The sequence below is a fragment of the Puma concolor genome, chromosome C2, assembly GCF_028749965.1.
Source record: "Puma concolor isolate L17-30 chromosome C2, mPumCon1.1.hap2, whole genome shotgun sequence".
In the NCBI taxonomy this organism is placed as follows: domain Eukaryota; kingdom Metazoa; phylum Chordata; class Mammalia; order Carnivora; family Felidae; genus Puma; species Puma concolor.
Genome location: NC_141675.1, coordinates 99,601,106 through 99,626,964, shown reverse-complemented (window position 1 = coordinate 99,626,964; position 25,859 = coordinate 99,601,106). Strand labels below are relative to the sequence as shown.

The window sequence follows — 25,859 nt, the reverse complement described above, 5'->3', positions numbered from 1 at the left end:
TAAGTGACACCAAAACAATTTTTCCCCCTCTTCTTTCTCACCTGCTCTTTTATAAGAATGGTCCTCAAAAAGAAGCTTCCTTATTGGTCCTAAAAAATTAACATTAATGATAAGTTACATAAGGGATAATATATCTCATAGAAGTTGTGTTCATATCTAGAAATAAAGAATAACAGCAGTGTAGTTGCTGTATTGCATGTTAGCCCTGGTCACATTTCCTTTTTGCTGATGTCCCTTTAAAGACTGGTTTTACAGCAGTAAGACTTTACATGTAACATTTAACCTTCTTTTGTGGAGGTTTTCTTTAAGGTGCACGTAATGACTTTTTCCTTATTAGATAACAAATCAAGTACTTCTGTTGCTTCCCCTAAGTAAATTTCAAAATTTCAGGCTTATCATAAGTGGCTATTATAAGGAATCTATTTTTTATTTTCTGGAAGTTGTGACCTTATGAAGATACTTGAAATCAGTGAAGGGGGGAAAATAAGAAAGGTCAAAAGAAGAAAACCATCCCAGGAAATCTGTGTGTGGGTTTAGGGAGAGTTACGTAGATGGCAGAGTATTCTAAACCAAACATCATCTTATTTAAAATCATAGTATTTTGATCTACCATTGTAAGCAGTCTGAGTGAGAAAATGAGAGGATTTCCTTTTTTTCTCTCTTCTGCCACCTACAGATTGTAATCTTTGGGAGAGTACCATTTTGAAGGAGAGACTCTTTCTAGACTCATGTATCCTCATGAGATATCTTACAGAGGGGCCTGAAACTAGTGTGCTCCCTTTGATGTGGATTTTAACTGAAGCCCATATAGGAAAAGTTAGCCTAGAATCTGCTTTGACTCGTTCTTTTTTTAATGTTCTTATGCTATGGTAGGCCACCCTCCAAGATTGAAGGGAGCCTTTTTTGGGATATTTCTGTACTTCCAGAAATGGGTTCTGGGCTGCCACCTCCTGAACAAAATGCTGAGCATTGTGTTTTAATCTGTTAATCCATATATGAACTTGAAAATTTGATATATAATATTTCATAGAATAAGCTGTAGAAGAACCTTGTTTATCTAGAGTGCTGTTGCTGATAGGCTTTCTGCAGCTTATTAACTACATGCTCAGTTTTGGGTAGGAGTGCAGAGAATTTGAGAAGATGCTAGGAGTTTCCTGGCAGATGAAGATGAGTTGACACAATGTATCCACATCTACAAGTATAATGAAATTGTGGCTGTATTTTTGGCTAAAATAACATTTCTGTTGCTATCAGGGTTTACTTCTTTCACCTGCCCTGCTCTATGCGTGTCACGGATAGTCTGTGAAACATCTGCCCCAGGAGGTAGAGCCTTGAGTGGAAGCTGACAAACTGGCTGATGTCATGAGATACCAGGGCTGTGTCATGACAGAATTAAGTTTAGTTTTAATTGCTTAGATCGGAACTTGGTGTGACAGGGTGCCCTAACCAAAGTCACTTATGTTGAGAATGGAAGCTAAGTGAGGCAAAGATTAGGCTGGGGGAGGGGCACATAAGAATAACAAAATTAGAATCCATGATCTACAGCTGACAGACCAAGATGAATTGGAAACTCATGCAAAGAAAAATAGGAATCAGATATCAGGTGATGCTAATTAATAAAGGTGAGGACAAGTAAGCCTCTGGGGAAAGCAGAGAAAAAGCCATGAAATAGTCTAGCACATCAGGGTAGCACCATGAGACTAAACCAGGTAACCCTGACATAGTTACCTGAGGCAGGTTTTTAAATTTTTTTTTTTCAACGTTTATTTATTTTTGGGACAGAGAGAGACAGAGCATGAACGGGGGAGGGGCAGAGAGAGAGGGAGACACAGAATCAGAAACAGGCTCCAGGCTCCGAGCCATCAGCCCAGAGCCCGACGCGGGGCTCGAACTCACGGACCGCGAGATCGTGACCTGGCTGAAGTCGGACGCTTAACCGACTGCGCCACCCAGGCGCCCCCCTGAGGCAGGTTTTTAAACAACACTCTCAAATTGAACTTGGTTTTTCACATGTAAAGAAAGCCCTCAAACTATGTCAAGAAGACAGCAGGTCACCAGTTTTTAAGAAGATACAGGATAGAACAAATTGTGCGTCCTTAGTTACTTAATTAAACCCCAAATCTGCTTTTCTTGCATACCTATCTGGTACATTTTTCGTGAACTCTCAAAACACTGTCCACATAGGGTTTTAGTTCCATTCATGCCCATGTCCCTCTCATATTTATTTATCTGAATCACTTTTCCCATCCTTTCCACTGGCTACTTTCAAACTGATAGATTTGAATATTTTCAATTCAAGAGATGTTTCTTCTTTATTGGAAATAGTAACCTGCTCTCAGGTTGAGCGCTGTTCCCTTCCCTACTTGAAATACCACTTGCTAGCTTCATATGTCACAGCAATATCACTGGTGATCTTACTTGGATAGGAGGCTTTAAAGTACTGTGAATGTCATACATAAATAATCCCAGATGGAAATAGTTTATTTCAGGTTCTTACTTCCTTGAATTAATTTCCATACAAAAGGTATTAATTTCTAATAGTAATACCACAAATTCCATTTTGTCAGTCATAATATAGAATAATTGATCAACTAATTGAGTTTAAATGAAATATGAAAATGTAATATTTATGTGAGTATAGTTTGTTTCCTTCATAAATGTGAATAGGAAACTTACTTTTGAAAAATTACAGTTTAAGAGTTCCTTAGAGAAATGACTGCTTCTAGGGCTGAGGTGGGGAATATGCAAAATGAGGCTGGAGTTTCTTGTAAGGCCAGAAGTAAAGAAATGCTTCAAAAAAAAAAGAGGTGTATCAAAAGGGCATAGGAGTCAACCTGAAAGAGCTCCTAATGGCCAAAGTAAAAAAAAAAAAAAATTGAGCAACAAAATATATAATGATAGTATTGGATTATAACCTAAAGTATAAAATAACTATTCATGAGTCCATACTGATACAAATAATCAAATAAATATGTAAATGGGGGACAAAACACAAGCCTTCCTTACAGCGTTTCAAATAATATACATACATACTCCCCCTTCTACACTTGATCTTAGCCAAAAGGCCGAGAAGCGATCATACTCCCCCTTCTAGAAAGTGGAGCTTAATTCTCTTTCCCTTGAGCATGGGCTGAGCTTGGTGACGCATTTCTAACAAACAGAATATGGAAAGGTAAAAATGGTAAATTTACAGAGGAGGAGCCTGCCAGACACCACCGTAACCAAATGATCAAGGTTACCATTATCATAACTCATGCTGATACCCTGGATCCCCTGAGTTTGATGAGAAGGGGACTTCACCTTTGTGGGTGTTCTTCGCCAAATCCACAACCCCAGTACAATCATGAAAAAACAGATGAACCCAAATTGAAGGACATTCTACAAAATACCTGACCAGAGTTCTTCAAGTGTGTAAGGCCATTAAAAAACAAGGAAAGAGTGAGGGACTATCACAACTGGAGGAGGTAAGGGAGATAAAACAATGAAATGCAGTGTGGTATTTTGGATTGGATCTTTGTACAAAAAAAGGACATTACTGGAAAAGGGTAACAATAACACCGAGCTTCATTGATTGTAAATCTAAAATTATTCCGAAATAAAAAGTTAAAAAATATGGCTGCAAAATGGAAGTCCTATAAATAAAAATTGACCATAAGATACTTTTTTTAAAGCACTTTCAGTAGTCATTCATTCAGAAATAGTTATTTAACACTTTTATGTGCCAAATAGTTAATGTATATAGGTGTTTAAAATTGACATAGCCCCTACTCAGATGGAACTTAGAGTCTTATGCAGGAGAGAGGCAATAAACAAGTCAACAGGCCAGTAAAGATAATAATTACAATTCAGGATAAGTTCATGAAGGAAATGAACAGGATTAATAGAATCATCTATACTTGTTTGTTTTCTTCGTGAATATATCAGTAATTTTTTCAATGAACATACATTCTATTTCAGAAAAAGCTATTTCTCAAGCCTAATTGGGAAGTTATCTCAGAAAACCTTAGCATATTACCTAGTTTCAGTGATTTATTTCTCTATGGAAGGAGCCATTATTTGAAATTTCTGTGACTAGCTTTTGCCTACACAAAGTATTGTTGCAGGGAGAAGGTAAATCAATATCCGTCTGATATCCCTAAGTTCTTTGCACCTGTAGCAAAATAGAGAAACACAAATCATTTGATGAGGGAGAAAAAGGAATAGTTGGGGTGAAGGCAGAACTAGAAGAGTTTTTCTGATTCTTGAACTACTGCCTTTTGCTTGACCGGATTGCTTCCCATGGCTTAATATTGACAGATGGCCTACACAGACAGTTGTCAGAGCATGAGATCTGTAATATGGGGGGCTTTTGTCACAGTTTTTATTCTGTATTGATGGAGCGTAATCCTTGAAATAATAAATAATCCTAGTCCTGAAATCATTAAAATTTCATATGGATTGCTTTACTCTATTTCCTTTATCAGATTCTTACTCCTAGCTGTCTTTTTTTTTTTTTTTTTATTTCCTTTTTGATTCTTTTAAGTTAAACTCCTGGCAATAAAATAGAGGTTAAGTTTGTGTTGCCCTGGAGCTGTAGTGAATTCAAATTCCATTTCAGTCACTCACTAGCCATGGAGCTTTGGCAATTCTCTCTCATTGCCTCAGTTTCCTCATCTATACAATGAAGGTGATGATAATACCACTCATCTCACAGGATTGCTGCGAGGATAAGATGAATGGGTACTTGTAAGGTGCTTAGTACAATGCCTGATATATGGTAAGCACCATAGAAGCATGGGCTACTTTATATAATGTTTCCAGGGAATATGAGGAGAGGTGAGCAGATATTGCTTCTTCATTTGCTATTGGTAGTTTTCAACATCATCATCATTATCAGGTTCCCAGAAAAATTAAATATTCCACTGGGCTCTACTTAGCTTTGAAGAATACTTTTCAGAAGGATTTCTTAGTTCTTTTAACGTATGGTATTGAGAATAGGTTGTGAATACGATAAGACTTGTCTTGGGGCAGGTGGCTTTAAGTCAGGTTTGAAACGTTATTCAGGCTACCAAGTTGGTGAGTGCAGCAGATATTAGAGCCACTCGTGACTTAATATCTATTGAATGTATGACCATTCAGAAATAGGACCTGCTAATTGCTGTGGTAGATACATCCCTATATATCCCAGTATTAACCTTATCATTTTTGAAGTATTCTTTTGAGTGATGTAGTACAAGAGTTTGATATCATTCAGGTTAAATATTTTTATATCTTTAGGGTTTTGATGACTGAAATATTGATCATATATGGTTTAATTAAATATATATTATGTATAATTATATACAGTACATATGTATATAATGCCAATTTAGAGTTTTAATAGTGTTTTGGAATGTGCTGATCATTGTAATCACATTTAAAAACCATTTTGTGCCAAAACAAACAAACAAAAACAAAATCTTGAAATTACCATTCCTTAGTTTCTTCCCTTTCAGTCCTGTGTTTTTTGTTGTTGTTTCCTTTTGCTGTTGTTTCCCCAGAAAATATGCCTGAGAAAGATCTTCATGGAAGACTTTATATCAACCGTGTTTTTCATATCAGTGCTGAGAGAATGTTTGAATTGCTCTTCACCAGTTCACGCTTCATGCAGAGATTTGCCGATTCTAGAAATATAATAGGTTGGTTTTGTGTTCAATGATAAATTTGGGAGAATTGTATTATCCTTTAAGAGTTAAGCCTATATAAATTAATTTATGTTGTCAGGGGGAAAATTAGACTTTGATTTTATTTTGGTGATAGATAAACTAATATTTAAGCGTTTTGGTTAAATTTACATGTGAGCAGTGTAATTGTTCAATTAGTCAGATCCTACCTACAATGAGGTTCAAACCCTTTGAAAACTAAAACCCTATATATTTATTAATGTACCAGTTCAGTTATTTGAACCTAATTTAAAAGGATTCTGTTGCAGAACAGTTGGATTCTAGTAGGGTGTAAATTGGTACAATCACTTTGCAAAATGGTTTGGCAGTAAGCTGAACATAAAAATTCTCTATGACTCACCAATTCTAGTAGGTATGTGTATTCTGAATGACATGTACTACAGTGTTCATAGCAGCATTATTAATAATGGTCCCAAAACAAAACAGCCCAGATACCCCCCAGTAATATATGGTGGGTATGGATAATAGAATGGATAGACAAATTGTGTATGTTCACACAAAAGATTACTATACTAGCAATGAAAAAAAAAAAAACAAAAAACAAATCGTTGCTACTTGTAACAATATCAATAAATCTCACAGATATAATGTTAAGCAAAAGAAGCCAGACACAGAAGAGTACATACTTTGATTTCTTTATATAAAGTTCAAAAACAGGCACAACTAATTTATGGACATAGAATCAGCATAGTATTTGCTGTGTGGAAAATTGGGCAGGTAAAGAGTGGGAGGGAACTTTTGGGATGTTGGTAAAGTCTATCTTGATCTGGTACACATGTGTGTTTTCTTTGTGTAAATTCATGGAGCTAGATGTACACTTGAGATTGCAATGGTTATGGTATATCTCAATGAAAATACCAAAAAAAAAAAAAAATAGTCCAGTTAGGAAATTAGTTAGACTCATAAAAAGGATTGCACTGATTATGTGTTAAAAGTTCTATTTTGCTAAACATCTCAAATAAGCTTATAGTTTGAAACTGAATTTATCCTAAATATCAAAAAATATTTTATAAACCTTGGGAGCACATGGTTTAGATTGCTATAAAACATTATAAAACAGCAGCAGCAGAGATTCATGTAAGTTTAATCATTTGACATAGTCAAAGAGAAAGTTATTCTACAGTCAATTTTAAATATAGTTTATAATTGAGCCACTTTATTAACCATTAGATATTATTCTTTTATTTGAAACTTCTATGTATTCATAGATTATATCATTGATATGGATTCTAGATACAAAAAATAATTTATTCTTATTCAGAGTAGTATAGCAAAGTGATTTCTAATTGATAGCAATTGAGTCTTGTAATTAAGAACTGTTTAAAAAATCATTTTTTTCTGTTCTTCTAGTTTTAAAAATGTGGAATATCTGAGGAATATAAATTTTCCTCTTCACACAGTAGCTTATATTTAACTATATCTCTTCAAAATCTGTTTTGTATTTTCTTGCTATTTATGTCTACCTGGAGAACTTGATATTTCAAAATAGTTGGATATGTTATTTTTCTTAATTTTCTAAGATGATGCTTGTTGATATTGCCCTGTCATGTTTATGGCTGCAAAGACCCCCGAGGAACAAGTATGTTATTCCATGCTGGTACTAAATGAAGTTTGTTCTTTGACTCACAACTGTACCAGGTGTCTGATATTTATCTAGCTTCAATATGGATGACTGTGTTTGCTATCTGATGTTATAAATGGCTTTTGGAAGCAAAAGCTTCTGGCTAATTACAAGTATAGACAGTAATAGGAATGGTGCTGTTTAGACCTACAATTCATCAGAAGTTTTGCCCCCAAAGAGAATCTGCTTACTGTACACCATTCTGCTATCTTCTGAAGTTGTTACCTGGTAATCAAAGTTCTATTTCTTGAGAATACGTTTCAAAGGCTTCTTTTTAAAAATACTAAGAAGTATTTCTTTTTTCATGAAAAGATTTTGTATAGTCAATTATTTATGAATTTAATTTTGGCACTAAACTAAAATTTCAGCACTACTTGATCTTTTTTTTTAATTAGGGAACTTCTAAATAGGTGTTCTTTTAAATCTTTGTTAGCAGTTGTATGACACTGCTTTTGTAATTCAAAACTCAGTTTTTAAGTCTTTTTATTCCACTTTTTAATTTTGAAAATTATAAACTTTCAGAAAAGTTGCATGAATAGTATAATAAAACCCATATAGCCATTCCCAAAATTGACCATTTTTTTGTTGTTGTGGTAAAATGTATATAACATAACATATACCATTTTAACCATTTTTAAGTGTTCGTTTCAGTAGCATTAAGCACATTGACATTGTATAATCATCAAAACCATCCATCTTCAGAACTTTTTCATCTTCCCAAACTGCAACTCTGTACTTATTAAAAAATAAATCTCTATTCCTCCTTCTCCCAACTGCTAATGACCACCATTCTACTTTCTGTCTTTACGAATTTGACTACTTTAGGTACCTCAAATAAGTGGAATCATACAATATTTGTCCCTTTGTGTCTGGCTTATTTCACTTAGCGTGTCTTCAGGTTTTATCCTTGTAGCATGTGTCAGAATTTCATTCCTTTTTAAGGCTGGATATCATTCCATTCTATGTATATACATATTTTGTGTATCCATTCATATCCATTGATGGAGTTTTGAGTTGTTTCTACTTTTTAGTTATTGTGAGTAATACTGCTGTGAACACTGATATACAAATATCTGTTTGAGTCCCTGTTTTCAATTCCTTTGGGTGTATATGTAGAAGTGGACTTACTGGATCCTTAGGTAACTCTATGGTTGCTTTTTGAGGAATGGCCATACTGTTTTCCATAATGGCTACATCATTTTACATTCCCCCCAGAATGGCTGCATCATTTTACATTCTCCCCAGCAATGCATAAAGGTTCCAATTTCTCCATATCCTTGCCAGCACTTGTTATTTTCAGTCTTTGTGATAACAGCCATCCTAATGGAATGAAGATTTGCCAATTTTAAAACTTTATTACATCAAAGGATTCATAAAGGATTCTGCAGATCCTGCTTTTTATTACTTTAATTCAGTATATCAAGTGGCTGATGTGTCCTTTGTACATTGTTGTATTTTAAAAATAATTTCATCCCTGATTTTTTATATCATGATGAGCTTTACTTAGGTATTGGGGGGCTTGACTAGTCCAAAATGTTGTTAATTATATGATGTTCTGGTACATGATTCAGTAGGATTGTTGGTAACATTGGTTACAATACAAGTGGAAGACATACTTTTACCCTTGTTAATAGTTTTTTTGTTGAGTAGTGTGCAATTTTATAGCAGAATCCAATGATACCTTAAAATTATGTTGCTAATTAACAATGGATTGTTTGTATAATTTTTTTGAAACAGACTGACATAGGACCAAAATAATTGCTTGAAAAGTATTTTAGAATAAATGTTGTATCTTCTTTCATGGACAATTAAATAAATTATTTTTTACAGCAAATTCTGTATGGTAGGGATGCCTGGCTGGCTCAGTTGGAAGAGCATGCAACTTTTGATCTCGGGGTCATGAGTTCAAGCTCCATGTTGGGTGTAGAGATTATTAAAAATAACTAAATAACTATATATATATAATTCTGTAGGGTAGATTCTATAGTTTGTGATACTGCCTTTTTAGTTTAGTTGTAAGATTTTTTTCCACATACTCAAAATGCAGCTTCAGGGTCCCTCAAAAAATCTCAAGGCCTAGCTATATGAAAGAAGTTGAGTAAAATTGTCTATATCACAAAGCTTTGCTTCATTTTTTGGTGATGGTTGATAGATTAGATAAGTCTTCTGTATTTTAAGATGTTGACAAATAGCAGTCAAGTATACTAATTGCCTAAGTCCATTTGTGTGAACAGCATTAGGTGATTTAGTCAGATCTTTGCAAAAGAGTTCACGATGCCATTACCTATACCTATGTAGTCTTTGCCTTGTTAAATGACCTGTGCTATGTTCTAAAAATATATTTCTCTTCAAAGTTATTTTTACTCACTGTGTAGTTATTAGGAAAATAAGAATTATATATTTATATATATTATTTCATTTTTTTAAATGTTTATTTATTTTTGAGAGAGAGAGATAGCGTGTGAGTCGGGGAGGGGCAGAGTGAGAAGGAGACACAGAATCTGAATCAGGCTCCAGGCTTCTGAGCTGTCAGCACAGAGCCCGACGCCAGGCTTGAACTCATGAACCATGAGATCATGACCTGAGCCGAAGTTGGCCACCCCTGAACTGAGCCACCCAGATGCCCCTAAGAGAGAATTTTTAACAAGATCTTGCCATTAATACAGAGATTATCCTATAGCTTTCTCAACTTGGAAAAGGCTATGTCATTACATTTCATAGCCCCCTTCTTGATTAAAGATTTTGACAGATAAGCCATTAACATTACATGATTTCTCATTACATGATTTTTCCACAAGTTGGGATCAAGGTCTTATTGTTGCGTAATGGCAAATGTCTTTCAAGGTTTTGTCCTCAATGATGGGAATGTTAAAGTGTTGTTCTGTTTGTGTTTAATAAGGTTGGTGCCAATATTTCTCTTCACAGGTACTGGGGACTTTAAAATGAAGCCTACAGATGAAACAACTTTTAATTTTCTTTTCTAAAGAAAAGAAAGAAAGTGTGTTAATAGACAATAATTTAGAAGTAAATGGATCAAAGATGGGGAATATGTCACATACAAGAAGAGGGCCTTACATTTAATTTTACTATTCTTTAATGTTAAAATGATAACACTGTCAAAAGGATATTAGGACTGGTCAAAAATAAAAATTTAAATAATTAAAAACTATTTCTTTCCATTAATCATTGGGGAAATGCAAATCAAAACCACAGTGAAATACCCCACACACCTATCAGAATGGCCGGAATCAAAAACACAAGGAATAACAAGTGTTGAAGATGTGGAGAAAAAGGAACCCTCGTACACTGTTGGTAGGAGTGCAAACTGGCACAGCCACTATGTAAAACAGTATGGAGGTTCCTCAAAAAATTAAAAATAGAATTACCATTGATTCAGTAATTCCACTACTGGATTTTTACCCAAAGAAAATGAAAACATCAATTCAAAAAGATATATGCACCCCCGTGTTTATTGCAGCATTATTTACAATAGCAAAGATCTGGAAGCAGCCAAGGTGTCCATCAACAGATGAATGGATAAAGAAGAGGTGATGATGGTGTTGGTGTGTCTGTGTGTGTGTATGTATACGTACGTGTGTGTGTGTGTGTGTGTGTGTGTGTGTGTGTGTGTGTAATGGAATATTGCCCAGCCATAAAAAAAGGAATGGGATTTTGCCCTTTCCAACAACATGGATGAACCTGGAAGGTATTAATGCAAAGTGAAATAAGACAGAGAAAGGCAAATACCATATGATCTCACTCATATGTGGAATTTAAGAAAACAAAAGAGAAAACAAAAAGACAAATAAAACCCCAGACTCAAATACAGAGAACAAGCTGGTGGTAACTGGAGGGGAGGTGTTTGGGGGGATGGGTGAAATAGGTGAAGGGGATTAAGAGTACATTTACCATGATGAGCACTGGGTAAAGTATAGAACTGTTAAGTCATTTTTTTGTACACCTGAAACTAATACAACACTGTATGTTAATTATACTTAAAAAAAAAGCCCTACCTCTGATTCCATTTCAAGTCATACTCTTCAGAGTTTTCGAACCAACTCTTTACGTTTGCTGTGATTAGATGTAGTGTCCACCCCTTGGAAAATAGAACCTGGAGGTGATCAACTGAGAACCATGACCTACACTATAATCCTTAATAATCCACTTACTGGAAAGTGCACCACTGCCACTGAAAAGCAGGTATGTTTCCTCCATCAGTATTCCAAAAGAATCATATATGTGGGAAGAGAGAAACCTGTCATTGTCCCCAGTTAACAAGACAATTTTAAGAAATAAATGGCAAAACAAAAGGGAGGAGAAACTATTACAGATTAAAAAAGACTGAAGAGGCATATCAACCAAATCAACCAACCCTAATTCAAACAAACCAACTAAAAATATGTTTAGGAGATTTAAGGAATTACTAATTTTTTACATATATTAATGGTATTGTAGCTGTATTTTAAAGAAAAGAATATCTTTTAAAGAGACACACTGAAGAAATAAAGAGATACACTGGAATATTTATGAATAAAATTATTCTGATATCTGGGGTATCCTTTAAAAGTAATCTAGCCAGGGAGAGCATGGTGGTAGAGGGAGGGAATGTGGGGATGGGGTACAGATGAAGCAGGACTGGGCAAGAGTTAACGTTGTTGAAGCTGGCTGTTGAGTTTATGAGGGTTCATTATACCTCATTTCTACTCGTGTGTATGTTTTAACTTTTCCATAATAAATGGTTTAATAAAGAACACTACTGGAATCCAATATATGGGATCATGCCAAGAGTTATAGCCAAATAACTAGAGGGGTGCTGTGATGTATGGGAAGAGATGATAAGATATTCAGTGCTCTACTCTGGCCAGTGTGGCACTGTCTTTATAGTAGAGTTTGTGTTTGACCAATTTATGTTGAGGTATAGTGTATCTGCTCTGCAAATAGTTAGAAAATATCTTAACATCTGAACTAGTTATACTATTACGGTTTTTGTCCGGTGTTTAAAAGGACTTATTTAAGAAGAGTTTGGTATTTTGACATTGGAGAATCTTTGATAATGTTACAGGATAGGTTGAAAGGGTATGGTTAAAATGAGGAAGGTTTGACCAGTAACCACTCCAAATCCTGTTAAGGTAGGCAGTGTTTTCTTTGGTTGTCCCCTTTCTTCACTGAAAAAAAAATTTTTTTTAACATTTTTATTTATTTTTGAGAGATAGAGACAGAGCATGAGAGGGGGAGGGGCAGAGAGAGAGGTAGACACAGAATCCAAAGAATGCTCCAGGATTTAAGCTGTTGGCAAAGAGCCTGATGCGGGGCTCGAACCCAAGAACCACGAGATCATGACCTGAGCCAAAGTCGGACACCTAACTGACCCACCCAGGTGCCCCAAGCTTCCTTCACTTTTTTGGTGAAGGGTGATTGTTAAATTTTTATGAATTTTGGGGTGGGTCTTTGCTTCATCCAGTTTGAATTTTAAATTGTTCCCCTATCAGGAACATTTAAAAATTTTTATAAACTAATGACATACATAAGAGACTCTCCTCCTCATACCTAAAAGAAGGAAAAAATAATGGTACAATGAAATGACAGGCAACAAATACTCTTTCTGCAGGTCTCATCTTCTCAATTCATAGATTGCATAGCCAACACGAAGGCTCTTCTGGGTTTGTATATAGGCTTCTCATGTCTTTTGTAATTTTAGTATATGTGTTCTAAATTGGCAAGGAATTTGATATATTAAACTTGAACATGCAAAAAAAATGTTTAATCTTATTTTGACAGACACTGTATAAAGAAAGTCGGGAAGCACAATTTTATTTGGTAGATTCAGAAGTACTGACACATGATGTTCCCTACCATGATTACTTCTATACCCTGAACAGATACCATATCATCCGATCCTCAAAACAGAAATGCCGGCTGAGGTGAGCTATTGTAAATGAATATCGTAAATGAAATATTAGTCAGGATAGGTGAGATTTTATTCTGGAACATGTCAATCCTAAAATCTTAGCAGTAGCCTTAGACAACCAAACTTTATTTCTTGCTCAAATTATATGACCACCAGTGGTCAGCAGAGGGGTGGAGCTCCTTACTCAAGGCCACAAACTGATGAACACTTTGACATTCTGTAGCTGCACCATCCAGAATATGTGTTGTTTCAGTTGCTACAGGAAAAGAGAGTTCTAGAACTGTGTTCACCGTCCAGTGGCCAAAACTAGTCACAGGACCCTGTTTTATGTCAAGGCAGCTGTGAGTTCTTGAGGAGCACATGGTGAGCACATTGCTGCAATGGAAATAAGAAATGTTGGTGTATTAAAGATAGTGATGTGCCACCATGTGCTTTGCCTGGTCTTAGTTAATGTAGTTACTTTTACCTAATTTATGACCACTAGAGATTTTTTTATACAAGGCATTTAGAAAACTTAGAATTTATTTTGAGCCTTTATTGCTGTTTAAGTAAAGAAAATTCAGGGCTAGAGAAAGGAAAAAATAAAATGCCAAGTACTTAGAAGGAAAATTTCATGAAATTATTAGCAGCATATAGTAATTTTCTAAAAAGTTGTCATCAGTGCATAAATTTTCTTTCATAGTCTTAATGACTTTGAGTCCTTTGGCTTTCCAGTGGACATATCTTACATTTGGATTATAAATACAACTATAATAGAACTAAATTCTATCCTTTAAATAAACTTTTTTCCTCCGTAATTTATTAGAGTTTCTACAGATGTGAAGTACAGAAAACAACCATGGGCCATTATCAAATCTCTAATTGAAAAGAATTCCTGGAGTTCATTGGAGGACTATTTCAGACAGCTTGGTTTGTAAATTTCTTAGTTTATCTATTTTTGTAAAGATATTAACAAAACAGATTGATAACCTCATTTGGATTCACAGCAGATGACGCTGAATTGACTCCCACTGAAGTGATCCTAACTACCCGACTTGGAATTTGGAAACTTTAATTTTCATTGGTCTAACAAACATTCATATTATGCTTATTATATGCCCGACATGTTCTGCATGCTTTATAAATATCAACCTATTACAATACTGTGCAGTAGGTACTATTACTTTTTTTTCCATTTTACTAAAGAATAAATATTGAAACAGAGAGGTTAAGTGACTTGTCCAAGATCACACAGTGAGGAGCTGTCACTCCCTGCAAGGAGCCAAGAAGGCTGACTGTAGTGAGAAACTGCGTAACTTACCACAAATATGCACTTGGTGTTCCTTGGTGGCCCCACCTCTACCCCGCAATCCTTATTAATGCAGCTTCTTTGGGTTTATGCAGGCCCACTTAGCAATGGTAACACGTACGTGTATGGATTTAGTGGAGGTAGGGACTAGACTGGGGAAGTGATATAGTTCTGTTTGGATATTCCTTAAAATAAAACATGAGAAAATATATATATACATAAACATAATTAATTATGGTTAAAGAAAAGCTGGGGTCAGTCAGCTCAGGGTAAAGTAAGCCTTGATTATCTAGTTTGTTGGTTATTTTTCTTGCTCTTCTCTCTTGGCTATTCATTATTAAACTCCTAATCAGGAGCAAAGAAAATGTTATTCAAAAATTAGTTTGGCCACTGGATAATGAGCTTCTAATAAAAAATCTGGTGAAGGAAAGGTCAAAAAAAAAAAAAAAGACAAAAATGAGGTTTTTAGGTTGTTTGCAGATTTTTCTTACCAGTACTCACTTTTTGCAAACCTCATTTATAAACTAGAACTATTATATGCTCCTCCTTCCTTTGATATTGACAATCAAGTACCACAGTCTTTCTTGGAAATCTTTCTAATGATCCAGTGTAAGTGGGTAGCCTGTTGTTTCCATAACTGAAATCATTATGTTAATATTTAATATAGCACATGGTGAATTTGCTCTGATGATTCCATCATTTATTAATACAGTTCATTCTTCCTAGAATAGTGAAGCCTCATTATAGGATCACTTTATCCTCCAAAACTTTTTATTAATAGTAAGGTTTGAATCTAGGCCACAAGAGCCTAAGTAATAGTTAAAGAAAGTTACCAAGGCTTTAAAAAAACAAACTGAAGGGGCGCCGGGGTGGCTCAGTCAGTTAAGTGTCCGACTTTGGCTCAGGTTGTGATCTCATGGTTCATGATCTCATGATTTGTGGGTTTGAGCCCCACATCAGGCTCAGAGCCTGGAGCCTGCTTTGGATTCTGTGTCTCCCTCTCTCTCTGTTCTTCCCCTGCTCACGCTCTCTGTGTCTCTCAAAATAAATAAAACAATTAAAAAAAATTAAAAACAAAACTGAAAACAAAGCAATCCCCTCCCTACCCTCACATCTTATAGTCAAGAAGGTTTCTCTGCTGTCTAAAGATTTTTTTTTTCCTTCTTAGAATCAAACTTATTAGCGGAAGAATCTGTGTTAAATCAGTCCGTTGAAGACGCTGGAAAACTTAGTGGCTTACGAAGGAGAAGGCGAACATTCAACCGAACAGCAGAAACAGTTCCTAAACTTTCTTCTCAGCGCTCTTCTGGAGATGTGGGCTTGGATGCCAAAGGGGATATTTCAGGTAGCTATTATGTAGTAAACAGATGGAAGATTTTAGTTTACTTATATGAAGCAGAATACATCTCTTGTTTATAGGACACATCAGAAAGGAGGTTTCCCTTTTTCCTCTCCTTTTCTGATAATGTTTATCAAACTCGGACTTCCTTCAGTATAACTAATGTGTAAGTGTAAAGAAGCAGTTGCAAAATGGCAGGCATATGGCCAATAGAGGTGTTTTATTTGGCCCACATGATATTTTAAAAGGTGGGAGTTTTTATGTAAAAACTCACATCTGACAGCTCTGGACCCAAATCTCTTCACAGCAACAGTTGCTGGAGCTTAGTAGAAGCTGTGCCATTAGAGCATGTGCTCCCAAGTCACCAGTCCCCACCACTGTCCCTGGCTGCTGGCTGCTTCATTCTGTTAACTTCCTACCTAGCATTTACAGACATTTGACTTCTAACCCTTGAAAGTACTAAACTGATGATATGCTTTCAGTCCTTCTGTACCTGTCAGGTCCAACCCAGCAAATTGCAAAGATGGAATTTGACTCTTACTATCCCCATTTTCAAATTTGAAGACATCTTGCCTCTACTCTTACTCCCTTTCTCTTAGAACTATAAAACTGTCATCCTCATTCTACATGATCAAATCCTCTTCTGAGGCTTATATCTTAGTGTGAATGTTTATTTACTATTTAAATTTAACCTCTTTAGTTTTGGAATTTAAAAGTTTGGGCAACAGAGAACAGGTGAGGGTGATTAAAAAAATTAAGGAGGGAAGCATTGTATATAAACCCAGTTCAAATATTATTTGCAGAGATGGAACTTCACTAGAGATCATACATGATGTATTGAATTGCTTGTTTATTTAGAGTAAATTAATTGTAATGTAGGCCAAACATAGGTTTTCTTTTCATACATTAGTTTCACATTAGTCAGGATATTAGAAATCAAAAAAAGGGTGCTGGGAATTCATCCTATATCAAGTTGTTTTTACAATTCATGTACAAAATTTCTTCTCCATTTTTTTTCAAATGAAGTTAAATTTTAACCAGTGTTAATCACAATCCTGTTCTAATGTAAGTTTTTTGTGTGTTTGTGATCTGCAGGAAAGAAAAAGGAAATGGAAATCTGTAATACTGCCCTTATTGTGGTGATGAGTATTTTGTAAGTATTTGTTTTGCATGCTTATTTTGCTTGTGCCTTCACTTATCTTTTAATGGTTTCCAAAAGGATTTGAATGCATTTGTATGTTATTGTGTAGAAATTGCCACTATTTGAGGCACCTGGGTAGCTCAGTCGATTAAATATTCCACTTCAGCTCAGGTCATGATCTCGCAGTTGGTGAGTTCAAGCCCTGCGTGGTGCTCTGTGCTGACAGCTTAGAGCCTGAGTCCTGCTTCGGATTCTGTGTCTTCCTCTCTCCCTCTGTCTCCCTCATGCTCTGTCTCTTATATACTTCAGTCTGACAGTTTTTGATGTATGATTTTCAGGAGAATTATTAAATCTGAGGGAATACCCCAAGTACACATTCAATAAATGTTTTGTTTTTCAAAAATTAATCTGATTTATTTCTACCATCATAGGTTTTTACTGGAAGTTCCATAGATTTAAAGAGAATATTTATATATGCAGGCTGGTGAAATGCCAGTAGTGCTATTTTGCTCTATCTGATTAGACCAATGATCCTTACCCTCTAGGATCACTTGTGAAAATGCAGATTTCTAGGCCTCAGTGCCAGAGATTGGGTCAGAAGGTCTCGAGCAGTGAGCAAGAACCTCAGAGTATTCTATAGGAATCTACTTAGGCAGACATATTTCAACTACTATTATCTACATGGATGTAGTTTAATATTGAGGTAGTCCATTAGATTTAATTGAATTGGTTCTGACTGGGTGATACACTCTTGGTGAATATACTTTGGAATGAAGTTCTTATATCCTCTGTTTTTTCTAATTATAACTTTCAGAACATACAAATGTTTGATATACCTTTGAGCTTAAGAAAGGCTTTCATATTCTGTTTAAGTCGGTTTGCTCTAATAATTTTGAATATTAAATATTAGCAGTGATCTTTTGTATTACTATGTAGAAAATTTATAGTCAGAGGTTGAAATGTTGATCTATATACCATTTCAGTGCCACAATAATTTCATAGATTTGGTTTTCTTGTTCCTCCTTAGTTTTCATTTTTTTAAACAATCTTCTTTTGGCAGGTAAAGATGAATTCTATGTATTTTTAAGGGAACTCAATATTTTAACAGAATAGGAAAGATATGATGCCACCTATATATTTGTATATATATGTAATAAGAAATACTTCCATTCAGTTGAAAGGCTGCTGTGAGAACCAATACAGTACATCCATTTAGCATGTAAGATTTTATATATGATGCAATTCACGCATATTTGGGATTTGATACTTCCTTTGTCTAAGTTGAACTAGAAGAAATTTTTTCTGAATAGTAATTCCAAAAATTTGTTTTGGCTTTCACGGGGAATAAGGTGTATGACTATCTACATAAGATCAAGTCCATATTGATCTTCATTTCCTTTTTGAAGTGCAGCATAATGGGGGTATAATTGCTTAAGCTGAAAGCACCCAAAAATAGATCTCTCAAGGTTACCTGGTAGATTTCTAAGCTGGTAGTCGCACATCAGCACTGGCTGGGATTCCTTGCAGAGAGAAGAGATGTCAGGGACAATCCCAACCTGCCATTTTGAGGACTTTTTGTCACTCTAGTTACCTTCTAACTTTTTCCTCACCATCTGCTTTTTACCTAATTACCTCATACCATAAAATAGAGATAACTGATTTAAACAATAACAATAATTGGAAACTGGTCTGGACAACGTACATTTAAAAAAAATTTTTTTTAACGTTTATTTATTTTTGAGACAGAGAGACAGAGCATGAACGGGGGAGGGTCAGAGAGAGAGGGAGACACAGAATCCGAAACAGGCTCCAGGCTCTGAGCGGTCAGCACAGAGCCCGACGCGGGGCTCGAACTCACGGACTGGACAACGTACATTTTTAAAGGTTTTGCGTGTCTGTTCTGCACATGGCAATGCTTTAGGTCTGGATAAGAGTGGATTAACCAGGTACAATTAATTTGCTCTGCCTAGTTTGCTGTTGCTAGTTCTGTTGAATGTGACGCTGTTTCTGAAGCTGTCGAGGATAGAATCTGCTGCTCAGTCCCTTTACCGTCTCCACCTCCAAGAAGAGAAATCTCTGCAGTAAGTCTTTTTTTCCCCCCAACCTGTTATTATTTCAGTAATTCTCTAGCTGCAGAAAACTGAATTCCGGTTTAGAGATTTTGGTTTGCTAGCTATACTTTAGTCATAAGGTTTTTTTAATTTAATTTTTTGCTTTGTTTGCAAATTCATAGGACACTGATGATTTCTAGAAATGACAAGATTAGAAGCTATTCCCCTTATTTTTAAGATGGTATTTTTTTTTCAGTTTAGCCTCTGGTATGCTGTCAAGAGCAGAAAGTATTGAGAAGAACAAAGCCCATCGTTTAAAAGGAGTGCTCCGAGACTCTATCGTGATGCTTGAACAGGTAGGCAACTCTGTGTACCACACTACATAGTACTTTCATACCAGCATGAAGCAGTTACTCTTCTGGTTGTATGAGAACATTTACCATACCATTATTTGAAGAAACCCCCCTCCTAGAGACAACTATCCTTGCCAGTTTCTATATTATGCATTTTATATGTATAGTCACTTGCATTTTTTTTTCAAAATGGGAGCATACTGTACACACCATTGCATACCCTCATTTTACAATTATTTATAATAATTGTAAATTTTACAATTTACAATATATTTTGAAGATGTTTCCATATCAGCATGTACATTTGACTCTTGAATAATGCCAAGGTTAGGGGTGCCGAGCACTGCACAGTCGAAAATCACATATAATTTTGACTCCCCCAAAACTTAACTACTAATAGCCTACTGTTGACCAGAAGCCTTACTGATAACAGAGTCTATTAACACATTATTTTATTAAAAAAAATTTTTTTTAATGTTTATTTAGTTTTGAGAGAGAGACATCATGATCAAGGGAGGAGGGGCAGAGAGAGAAGGAGACACAGAATCTGAAGCAGGGTTCAGTCCAGGCTCCCAGCCATCAGCACAGAGCCTAACGCAGGGCTCAAACCCACAAACTGTGAGATCATGACCTGAGCTGAAGTCGGATGCTTAACTGACTGAGCCACCCAGGCGCCCCTCAATTAACACATATTTTATATGTTACATGTATTATGTGCTGTATTCTAACAATGAAGTAAGCTAGAGAAAAGAAAATGTTATTAAGAAGATCATAAGGAAGAGAAAACACATTTACAGTACTGTCCTGTAAAAAATCCACATGTGAGTGGACCCTCGCAGTTCAAACCTGTGTTGTTCAAAGGTCAACTGTATACATCTACCTCATTCTTTTTATTGATACTTCTATATAAAAATTTATGCTTAATATTAACTTTTTGTAGAAGTACACTGTATACACTGTTGATTATTTTGTTTTTATCTGTTCACCATATATCTTGGAGATGCTTCCGTATTAGCATAAAAGCAGCTCCTATTAACAAGTGCATAGAATTCAACTGTATAAGTGTACCATAATTACTTATTTTACCAGCCCTCCATTAAAGAATAAACATTTAGGTTGTTCTGATGTGTTGCTATAAACATTTATCTCTTTAAAAAAATTTTTTTAATGTTTTATTTATTTTTGAGAGATAGAGACAGAGAGACAGAGAGACAGAGAGACAGAGCATGAGCAGGGGAGGGGCAGAGAGAGAGAGAGAGAGAGAGAGAGAGAGAGAGAGAGAGAGAGAATCTGAAGCAGGCCCCAGGCTCTGAGCTGTCAGCACAGAGCCCGACGTGGGGCTCAAATTCACGGGCTGTGAGATCATGACCTGAACCGAAGTTGGACGCTTAACCAACTGAGCCACCCAGGTGCTCCTGAAGATTTATTTCTTGAGGACAGTATCATCAATATGTGATGCTCAGTTCCATGAGTCAAAACTTAGGATTCCCTTTGAAAAATAAGATTACTGTTTCCGTCATAATATAGTACATGCGTACTTTTCAAGCTTAAAAAAGAGAATGGTAGAAGAGTAGAAAACTTATAGTTCTAGCATTCAGACATAGTCACTATTAATATTTTGTTTCCTTCTATCCTTTTTTTCTGTGCATTGGTTTTTAGAAGATTCATTTTTTTCTCAGGATGCCATGTGGGGCATTAAAGTTGCCCCAACTTACAGGTGCTTCAACTAGGCATTTGTCACATGCGTGGTATCTACAGCTCTTGGTGCCATTCCCCTCCCACTCTCAGTGGGAATAGGTCATATTTGCACTTTCCTCCTCAGCCTCCTGTTTCCCCGACTCTCAACTGATGACTCTGCCTCAAAGAGAAAAGAGAGTTTTCCTCTCCTTCCGTAACCAGACCTACAGACCCTCCAATTGCTGCACTCTGTCCTCTTGTCCACAGCTGTCAGAGCATCGCTCTGCCTGTGAGGAGAGTCCCAGCATGTGCTAGTGGGAGACCCTGTTCGTCCATCACCCTCAGGCTTCCCATTTCAGTCTCCCTCATTCAACTGGATCTTTCCCATCTGCACATGGTCCCTGCTTTAGTCTCTTCTACATCAAAGCACCCACGCCATCCACATCCTTCTCTCTCTGCTCCCTTTCACAGTCGGGCTCTTTCCCAGTTGCCTGTGGTGGCTGCCACTACTTTATCCTTCATAACCTGTTCACTTTTTTAAGGTTTTATTGTCACCAAAGTCACTCCTTCACATGGTTAACTTGTTCTACCAGGCTCACTCAGAAAAAAAGCAGTCCCACTATATACTTTCCCAAATACAACAATCTTTAACTCTTTTAGTTTCTTTTGGTGTGTACCTCCATATTTATAAACAACAAGCATGTACTGATACTTCTTGGTTTTTCAGTTTTAGACATGATCATTTGACCCATTATGGAAGACAAACGTTTTGTTTTCTTTTCTTTCACCTCTTCCTGCCTCCATTTCTAATCCCCCATGCTCCCAAAGAAGTTATAATCTTGGTATGATCAGCATCCAGTGTTTATTTTGACAAAGTTTGCTATTCTGAGCTGAGCGATGGAATAAACCAGGACTACTTTTTCTTTTCTGTGCTTTTTCTTATTCCTGAAATTGTCTTACTACTGTTGGTTAATTAACCATTATTTTTAAGTATGTCATCTCCTAAAGCTCTGTTTGTTTGTAAGTTTCCTCTCATAACCTTCATTCCCCTTGGGTATTCTGTGGGTGGAGCCTCCTGGCTGGCTCCAGTCAGGCCCAGGGTCCCTCTGTGCAGGGACACAGCGACCATCCTGGGGCCTCCTGTTGAACACCCCCTCTGTTTCCCATATCCAGAATGTTTTCTGTTTTCCTGGTTTACTCCCTCCTTTTAATGGAGAATATTGTCTAGTAGCATCCTGAGAAAGAGAGCATGGAGGTAAATATTTTAAGACTTAATCTGTGTGCAAGTTTTTTACTCCATCCTTTCCCTTGATTAATAGTTTGGCTGGGAAAAGAACTCTAGCTTGGAAACAATGTTTCTTCAGAGTTTTTAAGACATTGCCCCATTGTTTCTCTGCTTCTAGTGTTGCTATTGAAAATTCTGAAGCTGGGGCGCCTGGGTGGCGCAGTCGGTTAAGCGTCCGACTTCAGCCAGGTCACGATCTCGCGGTCCGTGAGTTCGAGCCCGGCGTCAGGCTCTGGGCTGATGGCTCAGAGCCTGGAGCCTGTTTCCGATTCTGTGTCTCCCTCTCTCTCTGCCCCTCCCCTGTTCATGCTCTGTCTCTCTCTGTCCCAAAAATAAATAAAAACGTTGAAAAAAAAAAATTTAAAAAAAAAGAAAATTCTGAAGCTATTACCATTCCTCATCCTTTAATCTGGAAACTCATGCCCTTTAGTTCTAGGAAATACTGAATTATACAGTTGATGATCTCCTCTCCTCCACTCTCTTTTCTGACTTTCTGCGGTTCCTGTAATTGAGATGTCTACCTTCTTTTGGACAGGCTGTCTAATCTTACTTTTTCTTTTCAGCTTCCATCTTTGCCTTTTTGTTCTGCTTCCTCAGAGTTCCTCAACTTAATCTTCACTAAATTGTCCCTTTTTCAATTTTTGCTAACAAGTTTTTGATTCCAAAGACCTACTACTTCTCTGAATTTTTTTTTTTTTATGGCATTATGATTTTTTTTTTTTCAACGTTTATTTATTTTTGGGACAGAGAGAGACAGAGCATTAATGGGGGAGGGGCAGAGAGAGAGGGAGACACAGAATCGGAAACAGGCTCCAGGCTCTGAGCCATCAGCCCAGAGCCTGACGTGAGGCTCGAACTCACGGATTGTGAGATCGTGACCTGGCTGAAGTCGGACACTTAACCGACTGCACCACCCAGGCACCCCGGCATTATGATCTTTTTAAATGACTATAGTATCTTCATCTCTCTGATCATATTACTGATGGCTAAAAACTTTTTCCCTTCTTCTTGCATACTTATTTTCCATCAAGATCCTTTCCTGTTTTGATTTCTGTCCTTAAAGTTAGGAGATTTCGTTACATGTCTGTAGTCCTTGGTTGTCTGCTTGTGTGGATCAGAAGTTGTTAAGCTCATAATGTAGGTTGGGCTGGTGTCTCCTGAACTTCTCTGTAGATCTGGCTGCGCTGTTGGTTGAGAAACCCTGATATCACTATCTTTGGGTCTTTTCCTCTTAGATTGGTCAGTTTCTACAAAGAAGTGTCTTCCAGTCTCCACCCAAAGGATTAAGGGCTGGCTGCTGGCATTTTAGGAGGAGAGCCAAAGTAGAGGGATGGAGGAGGGCAGGGCAGAGGAAGATGGTCTCACCACTCTTTTATACAATCCCCATTTTGGGGATTGTACCACTGTCCTAAATGGTGTCTTATTGTCCCTGGGTCAACCAGAGATCCTCTCCAGATAATAAAATTGTAGACCTCTACCAGGTAGTAGAAGAGCACAAATGCCATTCAGTCATTACATTAGTCCCTTCCTCTATATTCCCACTTTCAGAGATTCCTGTCAATTCCTGAGGCTTTTGAGGATCCTTCAGGGTAGATTTGGTTGGTTCTCAGCTTTCTCTGCAGTTAGCTTAGGAGTTCACTTTTTCTGGTCTCCTAAGTCATCCATCTGCTTTCTTGTTTCCAAAGTTTTGCCTTTTCTATTCTCTCTGTCCTTGTGGATGTATGCCTTTAAAGAGTCCCTTTATTGTGCTTTTAGTGGGTTTCAGGAGGGAGTAAAATTGGATGCCTGTGTTTAAGCCAGTATTCGCTCTTCAGGTCACTCCTGCCTTATTTTCTTCCCCATATCTTCCACTGATATTGCTCCGGCTAAAGTCCCCAGTGAGCTCTGGCTGTTAAAATTAATATAGCTGTTTTTAGTTTTCACCTTACAGTGTAAGCATTTGACAGAGCTGACCACTCTTTTCATGAAATGTATCTAATCTGGCCTTCTTTAAAACTATAAAAAAATCCAGCTTTATTGTGATATAATTGACATACTATAAAATTCACCTTTTAAAGAATTCTTAATATATTCCCAAAGTTATACAACCATCACCACTAATTCCAGAGCATTTTTATCACCCCCAAAAGAAACCCTATATCCATTAGCAGCCTCTCACCACGTTTCATTCTCTCAGCTTCTAGTCACTAATCTGCTTTTTATTTCTATAGGTTTGCCCACGCTGGACGTTTCATATAAATGGAATCATATACTATATGGTCTTTTGTGACTGGCTTTTTTTACTTAGCATAAAGTAAAATGACTTTTTGCTGGTTAAAACTACCTCCTCGACTTGACCTCTTTCTGGTCCAGTGCTCCAGACTTTCTGCGTTAGATTCTCTTCCCTTCTCCTCTCCTTCCCTTCAAGTGGCCTCATCCACTCCCATAGGTTGTGCCATGTGTGCCATTGACTCCCAGATCCATTTCCCTTACCCTAACCTCTTCCCTGAGCTCCAGACTCATGCGGTCACTTGCTGACTTGGCATCTTCTCCTGGGTACTGACAGGCCACCCCAAATTGATCATGACCAAAGCAGACTTCAGTTTTCATCCTGAGCTAGGTAGGCCTGATTCTCCTCTAGTTGACATAATTTCAGAAAATGACACTACGATCCTCCAGTCAGAAATTTAGTGCATTGTGTGAGCATATATGTATAGATGTGATGGTACGTTTTAGTCCTGTATCCCTCACTAGTCTGTCAGCTCTAGGACAGCAGGGACGGCGCCTATTTGGTTCACCATTGTATACGCAGTGCTTAGTCAAACCCAGCATGTGAGAGGTAAGCAATTAACATTTACTGAATGAACAAAGGAATGAAAACAAAGAATAATTCTTGCTCTCAAGTTGCCTATAACTTTATTAGAAAAATCAGATATATTGTTAAAGACTATAAAAAAAATACAAAATTGGGGCGCCTGGGTGGCTCAGTCAGTTAAGCAATCGACTCTTGGTTTTGGCTCAAGTTGTGATTGCAGGGTCATGGAATCGCACTCCCCCCCCCCCCCCCATCGGAACAGAGCCTGCTTGAGATTCTCTCTCCACCCTCTCTCCCTCAGTGCGGTCTCTCAAAATTAAAAAAAAAAGTACACAGTTAAGTGTTAAGTACATAGTAATGCTTTGGGAGTTTAAAGGCAGGATGACTAGGGAAGGTGACACGGAGACGGTGGTGATGGGTAAGCTTTAGATGGGTGAATACAAGCGTGAAGGAAATAGCAAGCAAAGGCCTGGAGGTGGCACTTGAGTCATTCAGGGGACAGTGGCAAGACCACTGCCACTTGAGAAACCATTTAAGGAAACAACCTACTGGGAGGCACAATGTGCAACAGGACAGTGAGGGGAGAAGAGCGGGGTACAGTGGACAGGAAGAGCTCCTGAGCAGGCGTACTGACACACACCCGAAGCAGCTGGCTGTTGTATAAATTGTCTTTTATCTGGGCATCAGTAGAAACAAAACT

General features: G+C 37.0%; 1 protein-coding gene, 1 long non-coding RNA gene and 1 pseudogene across 4 annotated transcripts in view; 2 read left to right on the top strand and 1 right to left on the bottom strand.

The window, feature by feature from the left end:
* GRAMD1C (GRAM domain containing 1C) overlaps positions 1 to 25,859 on the top strand; it is a 104,055-nt gene that overhangs the window by 76,385 nt on the left and 1,811 nt on the right. For 2 of the 3 annotated variants that reach the window (XM_025913385.2, XM_086675384.1), the window contains 8 exons: positions 5,520 to 5,657; positions 11,405 to 11,523; positions 13,102 to 13,244; positions 14,037 to 14,140; positions 15,688 to 15,864; positions 16,954 to 17,011; positions 18,970 to 19,080; positions 19,307 to 19,406. In XM_025913385.2, coding sequence (XP_025769170.1) covers positions 5,520 to 5,657; positions 11,405 to 11,523; positions 13,102 to 13,244; positions 14,037 to 14,140; positions 15,688 to 15,864; positions 16,954 to 17,011; positions 18,970 to 19,080; positions 19,307 to 19,406 — 950 coding nt within the window. Of the gene's footprint in view, positions 1 to 5,519; positions 5,658 to 11,404; positions 11,524 to 13,101; positions 13,245 to 14,036; positions 14,141 to 15,687; positions 15,865 to 16,953; positions 17,012 to 18,969; positions 19,081 to 19,306; positions 19,407 to 19,889; positions 20,529 to 25,859 lie in introns of those variants that run through there. The other variant, XM_086675386.1, reaches the window with a different exon arrangement.
* On the top strand, positions 11 to 2,895 carry LOC147577446 (uncharacterized). The gene is made up of 2 exons (XR_015240299.1): positions 11 to 1,737; positions 1,971 to 2,895. It is a non-coding gene; the product is annotated as an uncharacterized LOC147577446 (long non-coding RNA).
* On the bottom strand, positions 2,927 to 3,077 carry LOC112850636 (U2 spliceosomal RNA; annotated as a pseudogene).